Here is a 20238-nt window from a genome sequence, read left to right as displayed (position 1 = left end):
CCCCCAGCAAGATGGATTGGAAAAGTGGCAGCATCAACGGGCTCTAGCGTTTCAACAATTGTGAGGTTGGCCCAGGGTCGAGCAGTGTTTCAGTGACAATGTGGCTTAATGCACTGGACTACAAGGTCAGTTTGAGTTGCAAGGTCGGCAGTTTGAACCTCACTAGCTGCTCCTCAGAAACCCTAAACAGGGTCACTATGAGTCAGAACTAAATCGATGGCACTTAACAACAACAATGATCTCTAAGAAGCAAAATAGATATTGTAAGATACTTGTATGCATTTAAATTGGTTGTAATTGTGTCATACTGAAATTTTAAATTTCCTGGTAATTCAGAATATTGCATATATCCAAGTGTGTTTTGTTCTTTGTTTTAAATAACTTATTTACTGTATTAAATCTTAGCATGTTTTATTGCTATTGTATATTTTTGCAGCTATTTGAATGACTTGGACAGAATAGCACAGCCAAATTATATCCCAACTCAACAAGATGTTCTCCGAACTAGAGTGAAAACAACAGGGATTGTTGAAACCCATTTTACTTTCAAGGATCTTCATTTTAAGTGAGTAGCTTCTAAACGTATGATTTATACACTTAAGTATAAAATGTATTGCTTTGGAACGAGAGGTATACAAACTAATGAAATTTTAATAATTTTAATGTTGGAAAATTATAAAACTATTTTCTCAGAAAATTGGATAAAAGAATATCTTGGTAAAAGAGAGCAAGAAGCAGCATTCTTAAGAAGCATACTTAAATTTTTATTTAAGAAAAAATAGCCTGGCAACTTCCTTTTGTTTATATTTTCATACTGATTTAAACAAACAAAATTTTTTATTTCTAAACAGCAAATACTGTTGTTTTGGGAAAATGTTGTCATTCATTTTTAAGTAAAAAGAAAGAAAGTTTTACTGATAAAATGGATAAATGCTTGTTTATGAATGTATTTTAAAAATAGATACCTTTCTGATGTCCTATGAAAATGTTTATTCATAGAAAAGTAATGTTTCATTTAACTTAAGTCTAAGGGATACTGACTCCTGAAGGCTAATCAAAGTACCTTCTAGAAATGGGATGCACTTTAGAATTCATTTTGTCTAGTCCCCTCATTTTAAAATGAAGCAGATTTTGAAAATTTCTGTTGAATACTACATATGAAACTGCCTTTCTTTGTTTCAATAACTAAATATTTTCTAGGAATGAGAAAACTTGATGAACTGAAGTACAAAATATATTTATTTATATAGCGCTGCTGGTCAGTTGCATTATTTAATCTGTTTTCCCGTAGCCGATCTATCATCTGATTTTGAGCGCTATGATTTTCTCTACTAAATATGTCATTTAACTAATTCCACTAAGCATACATTGTACTTCTTCATTTCTCATCACCTTATTCTAGTGGCCAGTGGTTCAAACCCACCAGCTGCTCCTTGGAAACCCTCTATAGGATCGTTATTAGTCGGAACTGACTCAACAACACTTAAAAACAGCAAGTCAATTTAACATCCTAACGTGTTTTACTGAAATACAATTTTGTTGTTTTCATAGAAATCCCAGACTATTATAGTGTTATTTGACCTTTAAAATTGCTGATTTAAGAAAAATTTTTTTACAGATATTTCCTTTTTTTATTACTAGTGTTTACTTGAAAATATTGAAATTAAACCAAAGGACTGGCAAGAATTGGCTTTTAAAAATGGCTATCCTCCCTTACTTGAAAATTCGCTTGAAATGTTGCATTTACTAGTTGCCCATTGTCTTTAGTGACAGTGCTAAATTTATAAAACCAGGAAGGGTCATATCAGTCAGACTGTATGAAAAAACTTACATAGTCCCTATACCAAATGCATACTTACCAGTATCCTTGAAAGTCATTGTTTATAATCCAACAGGGTTGAAATTGATTTTTAGGAAAGTTACAACTACAGGCATTGTATACTTGCAGAACGTACATATTGTTTATAATGATTCAAACTGATAGAGTTCCAGTTGTCGCTGCAGGAAGTTGAATTAGCAAAAGCACTTATAATGTTTTATATTTTGTAAAAAAATTCATACTTTTTATGATCCATCGTTATCTGCTGTAATTTTTCTCAACAACAACAACATGAGTGATTCGAAAAATCTCTATTTTTTCAGATTTTATCTAGCGTGAAGTTTTTGATTTCTTTACAGAATTTCAAATTTCACAACACTGTGGATATTACCTTGAGCTTTTAGTCTATAATTCTGTCATCACAACCCAAAAAGATAGAATTTTATGTAGAGATATATATGGACTTAAAAACATTCATGGAAAAATTCCACTATCTTTTCATTCTATTTTCTCACAAAGTTTCTGAAGCCCTGTGTGTGTGTGTGTGTGTGTGTGTGTGCGCACATATGACAAATAGTAAAAAAGCACAGCTAGCTATGAATTCATTCTGAATTTATTAAAATTGTATCTGTATTTGGTCTATAATTAGAGTACACATTATTGCTCTTAGAATTGTTTTTTTCATTCCTCTATAATTTTGACTAAAACTTTTCTAATTTAAGATAGTCATTTTACATGAGACGTTAACATATACTGTGGATTAGACTCTTCCTCAGTAAATGTTAATGCTTTGAAACTGAAATAATAAAAAATAAACAGTATTTCTGATAGCCCACTAACCACTCTGTGAGGAAAAGGAAAGGCTTTCTGCTCTCACCAAAAGTCAAAGCTATGAAAACCTCTTACAGGGTCACTATGAGTGGAAACCAACTAATAGCATATAAAAAGTCAAAGGTAAGACAAAATAAGTATGAGGTCACCTCATAAAGAAGCGTCCTGATACAAGGTATGAGAAGCATAGGTAAATATATGCAGTTGTACCTTTAATTCTTTCCTTGGAGTCCTGGTGTGGCACTGGTCGGCAGTTCAAACTCACCAGCTACTATTTGGGAACCCTATACAGGTTGCTATGTCGGAACCGGCTCGACAGCACTTAACAACAACACACTTCTGATTCCTTCCGTAGATATTTTAAGTATAATACATTCATTACTATCGTTTGTCGCTAATTTTTCTCACATTATTGTTTCATGTAATTGAACTTTTTAGAGGTCTGAAACTTAATTCCAAATATTTTCATGGAAGATTCTCCCTTCCCAAGCCATTCCAAATAAAAAAAAACACATTTTCCTGCTTTCTGAAACAGAGATACAGATCATAATAGTTTATCTGACCATGTAACCTTGTGCTTCAATACTTGGTGTAGCTTTGCATGTGTTTTTAATTTTTTTCTATGTTCATTCTTTTTCAAGCAAGTTTTGTTTTGTTTTTGTTCCTAGTGTTATCGCATATTAAAATCATTTCCTTCTTTTAGTTTGATTTGTTGTTGTTGTTAAGTGCTGTCAAGTCAGTTTCGACCCATAGCGACCCTGTACAGGGTTTCCGAGGCTGTAAATCTTTTAGGGAGCAGAAAGCCTTATCTTTAGTGCTTCTGAAATGCTGACTGGCCAAAACCAAAATGTAGTTGTAAAGTAATGAAAGATGCCTGATTTAGGGATTGTTGTCACATATTAAAAATAATAATAATAATACAACAACTATGAAATGATCATAATTATTTAGAAGTTCGTGTTTTTTGTTGTTTGTGTTGTTATTGTTGTTTTTAACCTTGTTCCCCATAGATTTTGCTTTCGTTTAACTAATTTGTTTACTATTTTAAAGACCATGTCCTAAAGCAAACAAATGAGTGTTCTATTCAAATAATGTTTTATTCTAACCAATGTATTCTGAGGAGAAATGCATGGCGTAGAGGTTCCACAGTTGAATAAGTGGTCAAACCTGCTTAAGATTCTTAACATAGAGTATTACTGTCTTGGCCTTTTCCAGAATTTTAAAGCTGTAATAAGATATTGACTATAAAGGACACTTCATAAAGATCAGAGCTCTAAAATGGTAGGAAATGGTGATGGTAAATGTTAAGTCAATTATGTGATGCTTAAGGCAGTCTCCAACTATGTAAAATTATTTTTTAATCTTGACGACTTTCACTCTAAAATTTTCTTCCAGAACATACTTGTTGAGTGTAGGTTTCTAAAAGTTATCATTTCAGCATCAAGCAAATGTTACAGTACTTCAGTGACGTTGTCTTACAATGATCCTTCCAGGAAGTACATTTGTATTGCTCCATTATTTTCCTTGAATGGGGTAGAATTTTGTGATGCATTTAGTTACTGTTTTCTCCTGCTGTCTTAAGGATAAACATAGGTTTGTAAGAAACTTCAGATAAACTTTGTCTTTTTCAGGGTTTGTATTCTGTTAAATTACTATCATGGCTAACTTACGGGTCCAGCTTTGTTCTTTTTATATATTAAATGAGCCTCAGAAACATGAGGACATAAATATACTTAAAATAGTTCTACTTGAAAGCCAACTGTGTTAAGTATTTTGTAGTTCTGTGTGTTTTGCATTTTAATTCTTTGTATAATTTTTAACTAATAACATAAAAAATACCAGTTTCACTTATTTTTTATATATAATTGTTATTTTTAAGTTCTGTTAAGTCAATTCTGACTCATAGTGACTATATATAGAGTTGCCACGGGCAGCTGGTGCATTAGAACTACTAGCCTTGTGGTTTGCAGCCCAGTGCTTATCCTACAGCACCACACCAAGATCCTTTTGTATGATTGTTGTTGTTAAGTGCTGTTGAGTTGGTTTGACTGTGCAACCCTGCATAGGGTTTCTGAGGAGCCGCTGGTGATTTTGAACCACCGCCCTTGCAGTTCAAACCAACATTATGGTCCAGTGTTTATCCTACAACGCCATACTAAGTGTCTGTTTTGTATGATTAGTACTAATGAATTTAAACTGAATCAGTAAGGCAGTTATAGTTATTATCACTTCTGTGACTAGGCATTTGTAGATAGTATCTATGTGGATGATTTTGCTTTCTTATAAATATCAATAGTTTTATTTTACTGTGATGGTTGTTTTGTTTTGTTTTGTTTTTGCCAAGCAGAGTAAATGTAACAAGGATACATATAAAATCATTACTATAATGTGACAGATAATCCGTTTTCAACAGGAATGTTGTTGTTAAGTGCCATTGAGTCAGTTCCAACTCATAACAACCCTGTATAGGGTTTCCGAGGAGTGGTTGGTGAACTTGAACCACCAATCCTGCAGTTCAAACCGACTTTGTAGCCTAGCGCATTAACCCACAGCACCACACTAGGACTCCATGCGTGTATAATGGGTTTGGGTATAGTGTTATATTGGTTTGAATACACATATGTGGTCATTAGATTTGTAGCAGGCAGTCTTGGACACACACGGTATTAGATGACTGTCAAAGGATAGGTCAGCACATTGCAAGATTTCTAACATCTTTCTTTCCACACTAAAAAAATCCTAAGGAAATTCAAATGCATTCCATTTTTGCTGCTACCCAATAGTGTTATCTGTTTCTATGAAGAAGAGCATTCTGTATTTTTTGTTCTGTTTTATTTTTCCTTTTTTAAAAATAGAGGCTAAGAATTTAACAAAGGTGTTTAAAGTAATTAAAATATTTTGAATGTATGTGTGAAATGCTCTACGCTTTTTATCTCTATACTTTTTTATCTATGAGAATGAGTAGAAAATTATTCACTCTCCACTTATATTAAAACCTCCATCCACATACATGGTTGATGGATATAGAGCATGCACGTGAAATGATTCTGTCGAGTACATGAGTGAAGTGGATTTGTGGGAAATCATTTGGAAATCAGCCATGGTTCTGCCTATGAAATAATCCACAACAGATTTAGATTTTGAAAAGTTTGCACAACATGGGTACCGAAACAACTCACGAAGAGCAAAAACAGAAGTGTTTGGACATCTGCAAATAAAATTTGTACTGATACTCAAAGGAAGGTCAAAGTTTCTTTATTAAAAAATGTTACTGTTGATGAGACATAGATTCATCAGCATGAGCTTGATAAAAAACGGCCAAGTATGGAATGGAAATATCCTCATTCTCCAACTAAGAAAAAGTTCAAAAGTCAACCATCAGCTGGAAAATTGCTGCTTACAGATTCTGCGATTCTCAGGGGCCAATATTGGAAAACTATCAGAATAAAGGTTCACAAATGAGCAGTGCTAATTACAGTGAGATGGTCTCTGATGAGCTTCAGCCTACACTTCAGGTGAAATGCAGAGAACTGTTATGCAAGGGCATTCTGATTTGGCATGAAAATGCACGTCAGCACACCTCTGCCCACACTGGTGACACTGCAAAATATTTGTTTTGAGGTGTTAGATCATCTTCCCTAATAGTCCTGATCATGTTCCATTCACCTTTCACCTGTTTGGTCCCCTGAAAACAACCCTTGGAGGACAAAGATTAGCTTCTGATGAAGAAACGAAGACAACGGTGCATTCATGGCTCCCAGTTCAGCTTCAAACATTTTGTAATAAGGGAATATGAAAGCTTATTGACTGATGGACAAAGTGTATTGAAAACCAAGGATATTATGCTGAAAAATGATGTATTTGTCTTTTCTAAAATTAATTAAAATAAATTCTACAGCCAGAATGTGGATATATATTTGATTCAACCTTGTAATTTTTCAATAAAGATAAATGCTATAGTAAAATTAAGTATTCTGGTTATTTTCATCTCTTAAATGTCTCTGGGGGGTGCGCCTGACCCAAACCATGGTATTTTCAGTAACCTCATATGCAAGTGAAAGCTGAACAGTGAATAAGGAAGACCATTGAAGAATTGATGCTTTAAAGTTCTGGTGTTAGAGGAGAATATTGAAAGTGCCATAGGCTGCCAAAAGAACCAACAGATCTGTGTTGGAAAAAGTGCAGCCAGAGTACACCTTGGAGGCCAGGATGGCCAAACTTCTTCTCTCATACTTTGGACATATTGTCAGGAGAGACGAGTCACTGGAGAAGGATATCATGTTTGGTAAGGTGGAGAGTCATAGAAAAAGAGGAAGACCCCCAGTGAGATGGATTGGCCAAGTGGCAGCATCAATGGACTCTAAGTTTGGCAACAGTAGTGAGGTTGGCCCAGTATCAGGCAGTGTTTCTTTCTGCTGTGCATAAGGTCGCTATGAATCAGTACCAACTCGCTGGTACGTAACAACAACAACATGTCCCCAGGGCGACCACCGGTCTGTCAGTTTGTCGTACTGTGGTGGCTTGCATGTTGTGTTGCTGTGATTCTGGAAGCTATGCTACAGGTATTTTAAATACCAGAAGAGTGACCCACGATGGATCTTCCAGACAAAAACAGACTAGGAAGAAGGGGAGATGAACTACTTCCGAATATTTAGTCATTGAAAACTTTATGAATAGCAGTGGAACACTGTCAGCACCAGAATGTTGAATATTGAAACACGATGAAGATTACCAGAATATTGTCAGATAGAGTGCAAGAAGATGAACCCCTCAGTTTGGAAGGCACTCAAAGTAAGACTGGGGAGAGGCTGTCTTCTCAAAGTAGAGATGACCATGATGCTGCAAATGGAATAAAACCTTTGGGACCTATGTTTGCATATGGGGCACAACTCAAAATGAAGAGAAACAACTGTAAACATCCATTAATGATAAGAATATGGAGTGTACGAAGTATGAATCTAGGAAACTTGGAAATTGTCAAAAATGAAAAGAAATGCATAAACATCGATATCAGACATTTGTGAGCTGAAATGGACTGTTATTGGCCATTTTGAATCTGACAATTACATCTTTTACTATTTCGGGAATTAAAAATTCAAGAGAAATTATGTCACATTCATTAACAAAAAGAACATATCAAGATCTGTCTTGAAGTACAACGCTGTTTGTGATAGGATAATATTCATATGCCTACAAGGAAGACGGGCGTCCTGGTGCGGCACTGTGGGTTAATGTGCCACTGCAAAGTCACTTGAACTGCAGGGTCTGCAGTTCAAGTTCACCAGCTAATCCTCGGAAACCCTATACAGGGTTGCTATGGGTCGGAGTCAACTTGACAGCCCTTAACAACAACAACAAGGAAGGCCAGTTAATACCATTATTCAAATTCATGCACCAACCACTAAAGCCAGTGATGATACAATTGAAGAATTCTACCAGCTTAGTCTGAAATGGATCAAAGAGGCAATCAAGGTACATTCGTAATTATCGGTGATTGGCATGCAAAGGTTGGAGACAAAGAGGAAGGATCAGTAGTTGTAAAATATGACCTTGATGAAAGAAAGAGTGCTGCAGATTGCATGATAGAATTTTTCAAGACCAATAACTTCTTTATTGCAAATACCCTTTTTAAACAACGTAAAAGACTATAACACACTTGGACCTCACCAGATGGAATACACAGAAATCAAATTGACTACAGCTGTGGAAAGAAACCATGGAAAAGTTCCATATATCATCATCCAAAACAAGGTCAGGGGCAGACTATGGAACAGATCATCAGTTGCGCATAAGCAAGTTCAAGCTGAAGATGAAAAAACTGAAAACTAGTCCACAAGAGCCAAAATATGACCTTGAACATATCCTGCCTGAATTCATTCTGTTGTGCATAAGGTCGCTATGAGTCGGTACTAACTCGATGGCACCTAACAACAACAAATGAAGAACATTTTTGATACACCAGACACTAAAGAACAAAGACCAGAAGAGTTGTGGAATGACATTAAGAACATCATTCAGGAAGAAAGCAAGAGAACATTAAGAAGACAAGAAAGAAGGAAAAGATCAAAATGGATGTCAGAAGGGACTCTGAGACTTGCTGTCCAGCATAGAGATGCTAAAACAAATGGAAGAAATGAAGAGATAAAAGAGCTGAAAAGAAAATTTCAAAGGTTCTTTTGAGAAGGCAATGTAAAATTTATAACGAAATCTGCAAAGACCTAAAGGCAGAAAACCAAAAAAAGAAAATGCTCATCATTTTTTCAAGTTGAGGCAATTAAATAACAAATTCAGGCCTCAACTTAAAATATTGTAGGATTCTCTGGGCAAATAGTGAATGATACCGAAAGCATCAAAAGAAGATGGAAGAGTCACTGTACCAAAAGTAAGTGGTCGATGTTCAGCCATTTCAAGAGGCAGCATATGATCAAGAACCAATGGTACTGAAGGATGAATTCTAAGGTGCATGGAAGGCATTGTCAAAGAACAAGGGACTAGAAATTGATGGAATACAAATTGGAATCTTTCAACAAACTGATAAAGCACTGAGGACCTCACTCATCTGTGCTAATAAATTTGGAAGACAACTGCCTGGCCATCTGACAGGAAATGATCCATATTTGTGCCCATTCCAAAGAGAGGTGGCCCATTGGAATGTAGAAGTCATCACACAATATCATTAATACTGCATGCAAATAAAATTTTGCTAAAGATAATACCAAAATGGCTACAGCCACACATTGGCAGATAATTTCAATAGGTTCAATCCGGATTTAGAAGAGGATGTCCAATGAGGGATATCATTGCTAATGTCAGGTGTATCTTGGCTGAAAGCAGAGCATACCAGAAAGATGTTTACCTGTGCTTTATTGACTATGCAAAGGCTTTTGATTGTGTGAATCATGACAAGCTATACAAAACATTGTGGAGAATGAGTATTCTGGACACTTAATTGTCCTCATGAGGAACTTGTACATAGACCCAGAGGCAGTTGTTTGAACAGAACAAGGGAACACCGAATAGTTTAAAATTAGGAAAGCTGTGGACCAGTTTTGTATTCTTTCACCATATTTATTCAGATTGTATACTGGGCACATAATCCAAGAAGTTGGATTATATGAAGAAAACCATGACATCAGGATTGGAGGAAGACTCATTAACAACCTGAGATATGCAGATGATTCATTCTTCGTTGCTGAAATCAAAGAGGACTTTAAAAACTTACTGATGAAGATCAAAGATCACAGTCTTCAGTATGGGTTTCACCTCAATGTAAAGAAAACAAAATTCCTCACCACTGGACTAATCGGCAACACCTATATAAATGGAGAAAAGATAGAAGTTGTCTAAACCTCCATTTTGCACAGATCAACCATGAACAGTCATGAAAGCAGCAGTCAAGAAATCAAACAACACATTGCAATAGGCAAACCTGCTTCACAAGACTTCTTTAAAGAGTTGAAGAGCAAAGATACCGATTTGAGGACTAAGGTGTGCCTGAGCCAAGCAATAGTATTGTCAGTAATCTCATATGCATGTGGAAGTTGGACAGTGAATAAGAAATACCATAGAAGAATTGATGGATTCGAATTATTGTGTAGGAGGAGATTATTAAATTCCATGGGCTGCCAAAGGAGCAAACAAATCTGTATTGGAAGAAGTACAGTCAGTATGCTCCTTAGAATCCAGAGTGTCCAGGATTCATCTCTCATACTTTGGACGTAGTATTAGGAGGGATCAGTCCCTGGAGAAGGATATCATGCTAGATATAGTAGAGGGTCGGAGAAAAAGAGGAAAACCCCCAACGAGATAATTGGCAGCAGCAGTAATGACATCAGACTTAGCAATGATTATGTGATTGGTGCTGCGCTGGCCAGTGTTTTGTTCTGTTGTGTATACGTTAACTATGAATTGGTACTGACTTGATGGCACCTAACAACAATACCAACAAATTCTCTCTAAATTTGAATAAACTGTTAATCACAATGTAATCATTTGTAAGACGTGTTCTGGTCATTTTTGCCCCTTGGTTTATACATTAGATAAGCTGCATCAGCATCATCTACCTGATGGAATCTGATGCACACTAATGTTTGAGAACTACGCAGTTCAATAGTCTTGGTTTACAACTGATTCATAAATGGCCCCCATTCATTTTAGTTCATAAATATATAAATTAAAGACAGGTTTTACATAATTCAGTTACTTGATTATCAGATCAAAACTTCTTTTATATTTAGCAATGTAACTAGTAGATTTCAACAGAGCAAAAGGAATCTATTTTGCTTGAAAGTACATTAAAATATCCTATAGGCACATTTCATTTATTCATTAAATAAACATTAAGAATTATTGTATGTCTAGTTTTGGAGTCGATGGCACCTTACAACAACAACAACAAGTTTTGGAGGTAAAGAATAAAAGACTGGTTGCCATCATTGATTCCAACTCATCGTGAGCCAGTGTGCTGAGTCATACTGCACTGATAGAATTTTCAAGGCTGTGATCTTTTGGAAGCACATCACCAGATTTTCTTCCTAGGAGCCCTAGTGTAGTCTCAGTTAGTAGTCAAGCACTGAACCAGTCACTCTGCTCATACTGTGAATAAAAAGATAAAAAGTCCTTTTCTTTCTATTCTTGGGGTGGGGAGGGGAGATTAAATAAACAAATATTTAATATATCAGTTCATAGTAAGTAAGTGATACGGAGAAAAGTTAAAGCAAAGATAGAAGGGTAAGCATGGGATGGGAGATGAATTATTTCTTATTGAGTGGTCTGGGTAATGTGTGACATTTGAGCAGTAAAGTTATCAAAATATGTTATCTTTTGGAGTTATTTTTAAGTTGTGGTCATGAACTGTGGAAAAATGAATAATCATTTTAATTTATTTTTTGTGTGTCCTTGGTTGACCTTTATTTTACCAGCTGTCCTTTTTGTGTATTACCGACTTTGGTAAATTATATGATAATATGTTTTTTATAGCATACTTGGAACCTAATGAACAATATTAGCTAAGGCAATAGAATGAAGGCCACTTAAATGATGATAAAATTAACAATACTTGTTAATGTACTCAGCTTTACTTTATAGGCCAGTACTACTCTGTAGGGAAAATTCTTTCTGCCTGTGAATTAAATAGGGACTGTTTTAATTAGTACACTGTCTAAATAAATGGAGCCTGTAAAAATGTGCCACTTTGCATAGTTTTTCAGTTATATAACTTACTTCTAGATTATGTAATATAATCTATGCAGATTTCAACTGTATAAACTTTTGTATGTAGAAAGAGGGACAGTCATTATACTGCTGTAATTAGGCAGCTACCTTGTTCCTTGACTTGGCAATGGTTCCATATCATAAATTATATAATAATAGTATTTTTCACTTTAAATGTCAGGGCTTTTCAATACAGCCACCCATTTCATATTTCAGCTCTATTTTCTTTATATTATAGCTTTACTTTTTCAATTCAGGTAAACCTTCTTAGCTTCTCTCTGGATCTGACTTGTTTACCCCGTGTTTTCTTACCTGAAGTGGCTTCTCCTTAACATCAAAATCCCATTCACTGCCTCTGAGAGAAATAACATTTTCTAGTGGAAAGAGGGGCCATGTCCTCTGCTGCTAATGTTCCGTGACTTTGGCGGATTGCATATACTCTATTATCTCTGTGTTCCCTGCTTGCTTCATGTGACTTCTCAGTGTTTACACATAGTTTGCAGCCCATTCATTTGTACTTGTTTTTGTGCTCTGTTCTCCCCCACTAAAAAGCCAAAAACACAAATAGCATGTTTTTTTTTCCCTCGTTGTGAAACCAATTTGTGACATTCTTTTTTTCCCCTTTTCTCCTATCATTCCATCCCATATTTTCCCAGATTTTTAGAGCTGTTTTGTTGACATTTCAGAACTCCTTGGAGTTTTTGAACGTATTTAATGTGATGTCAACTCATGATTATTCCTCTTACAGGATGTTTGATGTGGGAGGACAGAGATCTGAGCGGAAGAAGTGGATTCATTGCTTTGAAGGAGTGACTGCAATTATCTTCTGTGTAGCGCTTAGTGACTATGACCTGGTTCTAGCTGAAGATGAAGAAATGGCAAGTAAAACCACCTAAGGATTGAGCATGATATGCAGAGTTAGAACCATTGCCAAGAATTTGAAAGTTTAGGCTCTTTCTGCTACCTTTTCTGATTGCATACTAAAAGGGAAATAGACCAGAGAAACACAGATGGATAATGAGAAAAAGAAAAAGATTCCAAGCTGGTCTGCCCCAACCCTACATGCATAACTATGTCTTTCCTGTTATCTGGTATCTACCAACTGAATGAAAAGAAAGTTAGTTATGTTGTAATCCAAGGCTCACTGTTTTTGTTTGCTTCTGTCAGCTCAGTCATCTTTGATAAATGCTATGCTTTGCTATTTCCAGGCAATTTTCAGACATGTCTACAGATACCATAAATCAGAGGGAAACACTTTAAAATAGTAACTTAAAATTTTGTCATTTTAAATTCTAAAACAAGTTGGAAAAGATGCGGAAGAAATATCATTTTAATATATATATATATTTAATATTAGCAATATGCAGTTATACACAGTAGGTTCCGGTCAACACCATCATTTGTTTCCCTCATTTTGGCACTAAAAATATAAAACAGAACTCATTCAGAAACCAGAGATTCATGAAGGACAGGAAATAGGAACTGGAATTCTCCTTTCCTAGTAAACCATTATGTTAAGGGTGTTGGGGTTAATTGGATTCCAGTTGTTCTATTAATCTTTAAGTTACAAGCATCTGATGTCTTTTCACATGATCACAATGGGCATCCTAGGTTGTAAGTCCTTGAATGTAGATGTCCCAGGCGCATGACACATAGTAGTTAACCAGCAAGTATTGATTGAATGCAAAAAGGATGGGTGAATATTAGACACTCGTCTCCGCTAAAAGGAAAATATGTTTATTTTGAAATGGCAGAAATTAATTTTGTGGTATGTTACTTATTTTTCAACTTTATAAATTCCATGTCACTAGGACACTTGTTATTTTTTAAATGTGGTATTTCTCACAATCTTTGCTATTAATGAAAAACTAGTTGTATTCTTTTCTGTTACAGAATCGAATGCACGAAAGCATGAAGTTGTTTGACAGCATATGTAACAACAAATGGTTTACAGATACATCTATTATACTTTTTCTAAACAAGAAGGATCTCTTTGAAGAAAAAATCAAAAAGAGTCCTCTTACTATATGCTATCCAGAATATGCAGGTATTTTATTATTCTTTAGAAAATTTGTGAAATCTTAGATTTCTAATGAAACTTCCCTTTAAGGCAAGATTTTATTCATTAATTTCAATCTTTTGAGTTCTTACTTGAAAGGGAAATTATTTATCATAGTGCATTCAAGTACATTATAAAAAGGTTTTGCAAATAGTTCCATGAGTTGGGAATGAAATTGCTGAAAATAACATGCTCATTTTATGAAAAAGGTGTTCAGTAATTTTCACTGTTGCTACGGCTACATCTTTATGTATTTAAAATTTTGAAAATATATTTAAATTTTTTTATGTTCAGTTCGCGGAAAAATTCCATTCTTTTTCAGTTTCTATTTTCTACAAACTTTTTGAAGCTTCTTTGGGTAAGTTGGTTCATTCAGTTAGCACATTTCTTGTCAGGAATTAGATAATGCAAAAATAAGTGACTCTCCTCACTGTTAAATCTAAGAGATAGACTTATTAAACCAACAAGTAAGTAATAGCTATGTTCCTAAACAAACCTCTTTAGGAACATGAATGCTGCTGTAAGGGGCAAAACATGAAGAAGGAAATAGTGAAGCCTCTTCAGGAAAGTCTCATTTTGTTGATGAGACTGCTAGTGGTACTATAAGTTTACTACTTGGGAAAAGCAGATCTGCAGCTCAGTACTGGTGTTGCCATAATTAGCTCTTTGATTGTGACCAAGGCATTTAATTTACCTAGATCTAAGTACCCCATCTGTAAGACACTGGCTCTAGTTTGGATCCTGGAGCTACTATAGACGATGGGTGTGGGGAACAGACTACTTATGTTTTGAACCCTTTCCCCCTTTACAGCCAGTTCTCTCATTAAAGCAGATTAACTCAGCTTTCATCTGTTTTAACATATTGGCTTATGAATGTGATTTTATTTTAACAAAGGGAACTCTGTGCCTTAAAAAAGTTTGATTACCACTGGTTTATCCAATCTCTAAATCTGAATATTATGAAAGGTTTAATTTAGCTAATGGATACAAGTTGCTTACGTTCACCCCATTATTTTTATTTAAAAAAAAAAAAAAGTCTCAAGAATTTGTTTCATTTTAAACAAAATTTTAGTCATTTCTTCTATTAACTTGTACAGCGCCCTCCTTTTGCCAGCACTCTTATAGTTCCACTCTTACAGATGACAATGCTTCAAACCCACCAGCCTTTCCTGGAAACCCTATACTCAGTCGCGATGAGCTGGAACCGACTTGACACTTAATACAAGTGACAGAGTCTATATCCAGACCCAGACCCAGGCCTTTTGGGCTCTGATGCTCAGGCCGTTAACAACTAGACTACTTTTAATTAGCTTCTCTTTGGAAAGGAATTGGGGAAGCTTTCTGTAATAAATGTAATCACAGTACTTATAGCACATTTCATGTGTTACAAAGTTATACTCGTACTTTACTTCAAAATAATTTCACACTGTTGCTTATTTTAAGATTTCTGTTCTCTTTTAAAGCCATAATCTATTAAGTCACCTCATTCAGAAACATTTCCAGTGCTTATTAGGAATAAATTCCCAGTTTATTTATAGTTCTATTATAATTACAGTTCTCTTTCTAAGATTGAAGTTAAACAAAGACAAAATGGCTCCACTTTGTCCTTGACACTACGTTTCCGTTTATTTTTATCTTTTTCTATTATCAAGTAGCCATTTCATACTAATTAATATCACCTGAGTTCCCAGATGAATCCATAAACATTGTGCACCTACAGGGATTTCAGACCAACCAAGAATATCCTTGTCAGTTCTTTCCTAGCTAGGTACACCTACAATGTGTCCTTAATATTTGTACTTATATATTCAGAGCCCCTGAACTCAGAACCAAACAGGAGGATACATATGTCTTTCACATCTTCACTGTGCAGATTGTAATTTATAGTCTTCGTTGTATCCACTGAGTGCATCTTGCTTCTACCTCCACTCTTGGTTCCAATTACTCTTGCTTCCTATAAAATAACCGATATAGTCTCCAGAAGACTCTCTTGGTTTATCTTCTCCCTCTCTGTCTTTTGTTTCTTTCTTCTCTTCTTTCGATCTCTGTGTTGGCATTTCACCAGGTTCTGTCTTCAGTCTTGTAATCTTTTTGCTCTTTATCCTTTCACAGTCCTATTTAAACTCACTGTGTTAAATTATGTTCTTAACCTTGGTTTCTTTCTAGAGCTTCAGGTTTGCATTTCTAACTGCTTGTTGGACATGTGCATGTTTCTCTAACCTGAAATTCAAACTCAACTCATCTTTTTTTTTTTTTTTTTTTTTTCAAATATGTCTCTTTCTGGTGTGATGCTGTGGGTTAATGCACTGAACTGCAAGGTCAGTTTGAATTGAATTGAAAGGTCGGTAGTTCAAACTCACCAGCTACTTCTTGGAAACGCTATACAGGGTCGCTATGAGTCCACACTGATTCCATGGCACTTAACAACAACCTTATTATGAGGTCCTAGTGTGGCACTGTAGAATGAGCACTGTACTGCTAATCATAAGATTGGTGGTTCAAACCTACCAGCTACTTCTCAGAAACCCTATAAGATCACTATGAGTCAGAACCGACTTAACAGTGCTTAACAACAAAAAACCTTATTATTATTTAAGGAAGTAAAATAAAATGTAATTTACAAAGCTATATGATTATCTCTAGCAACTTGTAAGTGTCAAAGTGTTAATTATTTGAAGACCATAGTTTTGTTTACTTTTTATCTCTAATATTATGAATTCCTATGGGCGTTTGTCACATTGCATTTTACAAGGAGTTATGCAAAACATAAAAAGTGGGGCTAGGATTGTAGAACATGATTTTTTTCTTTAAGCGTCACATTCTAGTTCAGAAGACTTTAACACCAAAAAGAATTTGAGTTCCTGTAAAAAAAAATAACAAAAAATAAGTGGAAGGTAACATTTTTAAGAGATAGAGAACCCATCTGGATTTGGCTAATCAGAAAATGTTTTGGGCAGTCCACTTATGAAAAATGTAAAAACATTTAGATCTGTCAGCTGGTTAAGTACAGGGAAGGGAGAGCAATACAGCAACATAAATACGGCTTATGTAGTGGTTTCCATGACATAAAGCAGGCCTCAGATGTACAGTAAAGTATTTAAGAATAACAATACAAAAGTTAATCAGTCTAACCAGTTGCAGTGGAGTTTATTTGGACTCAAAGAAACCCTAAATATGTCAGAGTAGAACTGTAATTCATAGAATTTTAGTGATTGATTTTTCCAGAATTGCATTTCCAGACTTTTTCCCAAGATGTTTCTGAGTAAATATGTCAGAGTAGAACTGTAATTCATAGAATTTTAGTGATTGATTTTTCCAGAATTGCATTTCCAGACTTTTTCCCAAGATGTTTCTGAGTAGACTCACACCACCAACTTTTAAGTTAACTGCCGAGTGTATTGACTATTCACACAACCAGGGACTCTATTACAAAAGTAAAGGACCTTAACAAGGAGGCAAATAAATTTGGATTGTTACTATCCAAGTAAGTAGTTTTTGAAATTCAACATTTAAGTATAACAGATGTAAAAGTATTCGGCATAAGTGCGAAGTTCTATTAATTTTTTTTAAGGTGAACCATATGTCCAATGTTTTCACCAATGAAGTCAAGAAACTCAGCATTGAAGAATGCAACCAGTGTCCCTGAGTTTGTACATGTAGAAGTTGTGGAACTGGTATACATTTTGTTGTATATATTTTCACATGCAATAGAAAAAGCATAATTAATGCCAAAACAAAGAAAAAGAACATTTCCTGGACCTTAAAAGTCCCACCATTCCCCCTCCCAGTGGACCGATCAATACCCCGACCCACCGCAACTCCTACCAAGGGTAGACATTATCTTGACCTTTGTCTTCATCATTTGATTTTGAGTATTTTAAAACTTTTTGCAAATTTCATCATAAAGTATATACAGTTTTGTGTACGGCTTCCCATGTTTAGTAGCATGTTTGTAAGATCCATCCATGCTGTGATGTTTAGCAGTCACGTTTGCCTTCTTATTCTCATTACTGTATGGCAGCTCATTATTTGAATATATTGTAATTTATTAGCCAGTCTGTTATTGATGAATATTTAGGTTGCTTCCTGAAGTACAAGTAGTGCTGCACTAACAGTCTTGTATATATATTTTGATAAACATATATACACAGGTCTATCAGGTATATGAAGGAGCTCTTGTAGCATAGTGGTTATGAATCGAGCTGTGAACCTCAAGGTCAGTAGTTCAAAACTACCAGCTGTTCCGCGGGAGAAAGATGAGGCTTTCTGCTCCCGTAAAGATTTACAGCCTCGGAAACCCTGTTCAGGGTTGCTATGAGTCGGAACCGACTCCACAGCATATAATAACAACAACAACAATCAGGTATATGGAGCCCTGGTTTGATGCTATGAGTTAATGTGCTGGACCATAAGGTCGGTTTGAACCTCAGAGTCAGCAGTTCAGACTCAGTTCAAAGCTGCTCCTTGGAAATGCTACACAGGATCCCTATGAGTCGGAGTCGACTCGACGGCACTTAACAATAACAACAAAATTAGGTATACAGGGAGAATATTGGCTCCCTGCGATAAGCCCTGGACTATGAACCACATGTCCATGGTTCGAGCCTGCCAACAGCTTCTAAGGAGAAAGATGAGGCTTTCTGCTGCTGCGAAGATTTAAAGCCTTGCAAACCTTGGACAGGGTCGCTATGAGTTGGAACTGACTACAGCACTTAACAACAACAATCAGGTGTACACCTCGAAACTGAATGTTCAGTCACAGAATATGCATGTGACTAGCTTTGGATACTGCCAAACCATTTCTGAAGTGTTTGTATGCAGAGAAAGTCCTTAATGAGTAACCTGAGAACTAGGAATGTGCCATTCACTTATTTAACCTTGTAGTACTACTTACAATGGGACCACTGTGTAATTTAGGAATAAAGAAAATGAAATGCTAATGTATTTATGGGGAAGATAATAAAAAATTACTGGTTAGGTTTGGGGCAGCATTAATTGAATAAGTACTGGCCAGAAACTGACATAGCATGCCATTGCAGAAACTGTGGGTAGTTCAGTGTTGGGGTGTGAGGATAAGGACTAAGATGAAACATAAGGGATCTGACATGTGGACACTTCAGCAGGAACAGAAACTATGGAGAACACTGAACGGCATATAAAAAGAGAATTTTTTTAAGGGTAGTTTACAGTCATCGAAGGGTAACATTGGGTGGTTTTCATTCAGAAGAAACAATTTCTCTGGCTCCAGAAGGAAAAGTGCAAATAATTTACATATGCGAAGCTCACGTCAATATTTTAAGGTCCATATTTGCTTAGCAATCTACTCATTTTAACCTCACGATATATTTCTTTTCCTTTTCCTCATCTCAGGATCAAACACATATGAAGAGGCAGCTGCATATATTCAGTGTCAGTTTGAAGACCTCAATAAAAGAAAGGACACAAAGGAAATATACACCCACTTCACATGTGCCACAGATACTAAGAATGTGCAGTTTGTTTTTGATGCCGTAACAGATGTCATCATAAAAAATAATCTAAAAGATTGTGGCCTCTTCTAAGTTTTTCAGTCAATGGTAAAATGAATTTTTCAAACCAAATGAGTACTTATATGTGGATCTCTATACTAGAGTTATGCAACAACACAGAATGTAGTGACAGCAGATGCCTCTGGGACCTGACCAAAGTTGTTCCATTTTGTTTTGTTTTGTTATCCCTAACTAAGAAAAGGACCTTTCTTGAAAGTGAAGGATGGTTCTGCAGTGTGAAACTGAAGGACGGTGTTGAAGCTAGGCTCTAGTGTATTGATGGTTTTTGCCTATGTGTAAATATGCAAATATATGTATACATGTATTTATAAGTTTAGTTTTTCATATTGCTTTTAAGTTTTAAGAATGACAACTTAAGATTCTAGTGTGAATGGCTTTGGGAAATAGCAGAAATACTGAGTACCTTATATTGAATGACAGACTATTATTATGTTTGCCAGTTTTAAACAGCTTTGTTTATGTTGATGTCCTATAAATTTTTAAGTACAATAATTAATATTAGGAAATATTGCAGATCTTATCTTGATTGTATGTATACTTATAATCATAAAAATGTTATTTGTACAAACATTGCACAGACTATTTTAATAACATAATTTGTTCTTTACATTTAATGTGTTTTATTTGGCTGTTCTTAAGAGGATGGCTATTCCTACCTTTTGATCCATTATGTAAACACCATATACATTTTATTTTTTATGTTATTTTAAGAGTGCATGCTGCTTTAGTTCTATTTTGGATTTGGTACAGAAAACTAAAAGTTCGGC

General features: G+C 35.4%; 1 protein-coding gene across 1 annotated transcript in view; it reads left to right on the top strand.

Moving 5' to 3' along the window:
* The window catches only part of GNAI1 (guanine nucleotide binding protein (G protein), alpha inhibiting activity polypeptide 1), a 115052-nt gene extending 95017 nt beyond the window's left edge, over positions 1 to 20035 (top strand). Inside the window, exons 5-8 of the mRNA XM_006834350.1 lie at positions 437 to 565; positions 12612 to 12741; positions 13757 to 13910; positions 19293 to 20035. Of these exons, the coding sequence (XP_006834413.1) occupies positions 437 to 565; positions 12612 to 12741; positions 13757 to 13910; positions 19293 to 19483 (604 nt within the window). The 3' untranslated portion in view covers positions 19484 to 20035. The remainder of the gene's footprint in view (positions 1 to 436; positions 566 to 12611; positions 12742 to 13756; positions 13911 to 19292) is intronic.
* The last annotated feature ends 203 nt before the right edge of the window (positions 20036 to 20238 follow it).

The sequence above is a fragment of the Chrysochloris asiatica genome, unplaced genomic scaffold (assembly GCF_000296735.1).
Source record: "Chrysochloris asiatica unplaced genomic scaffold, ChrAsi1.0 scaffold00010, whole genome shotgun sequence".
Taxonomy (NCBI): domain Eukaryota; kingdom Metazoa; phylum Chordata; class Mammalia; order Afrosoricida; family Chrysochloridae; genus Chrysochloris; species Chrysochloris asiatica.
This window is presented reverse-complemented; position numbering and strand designations above follow the sequence as displayed.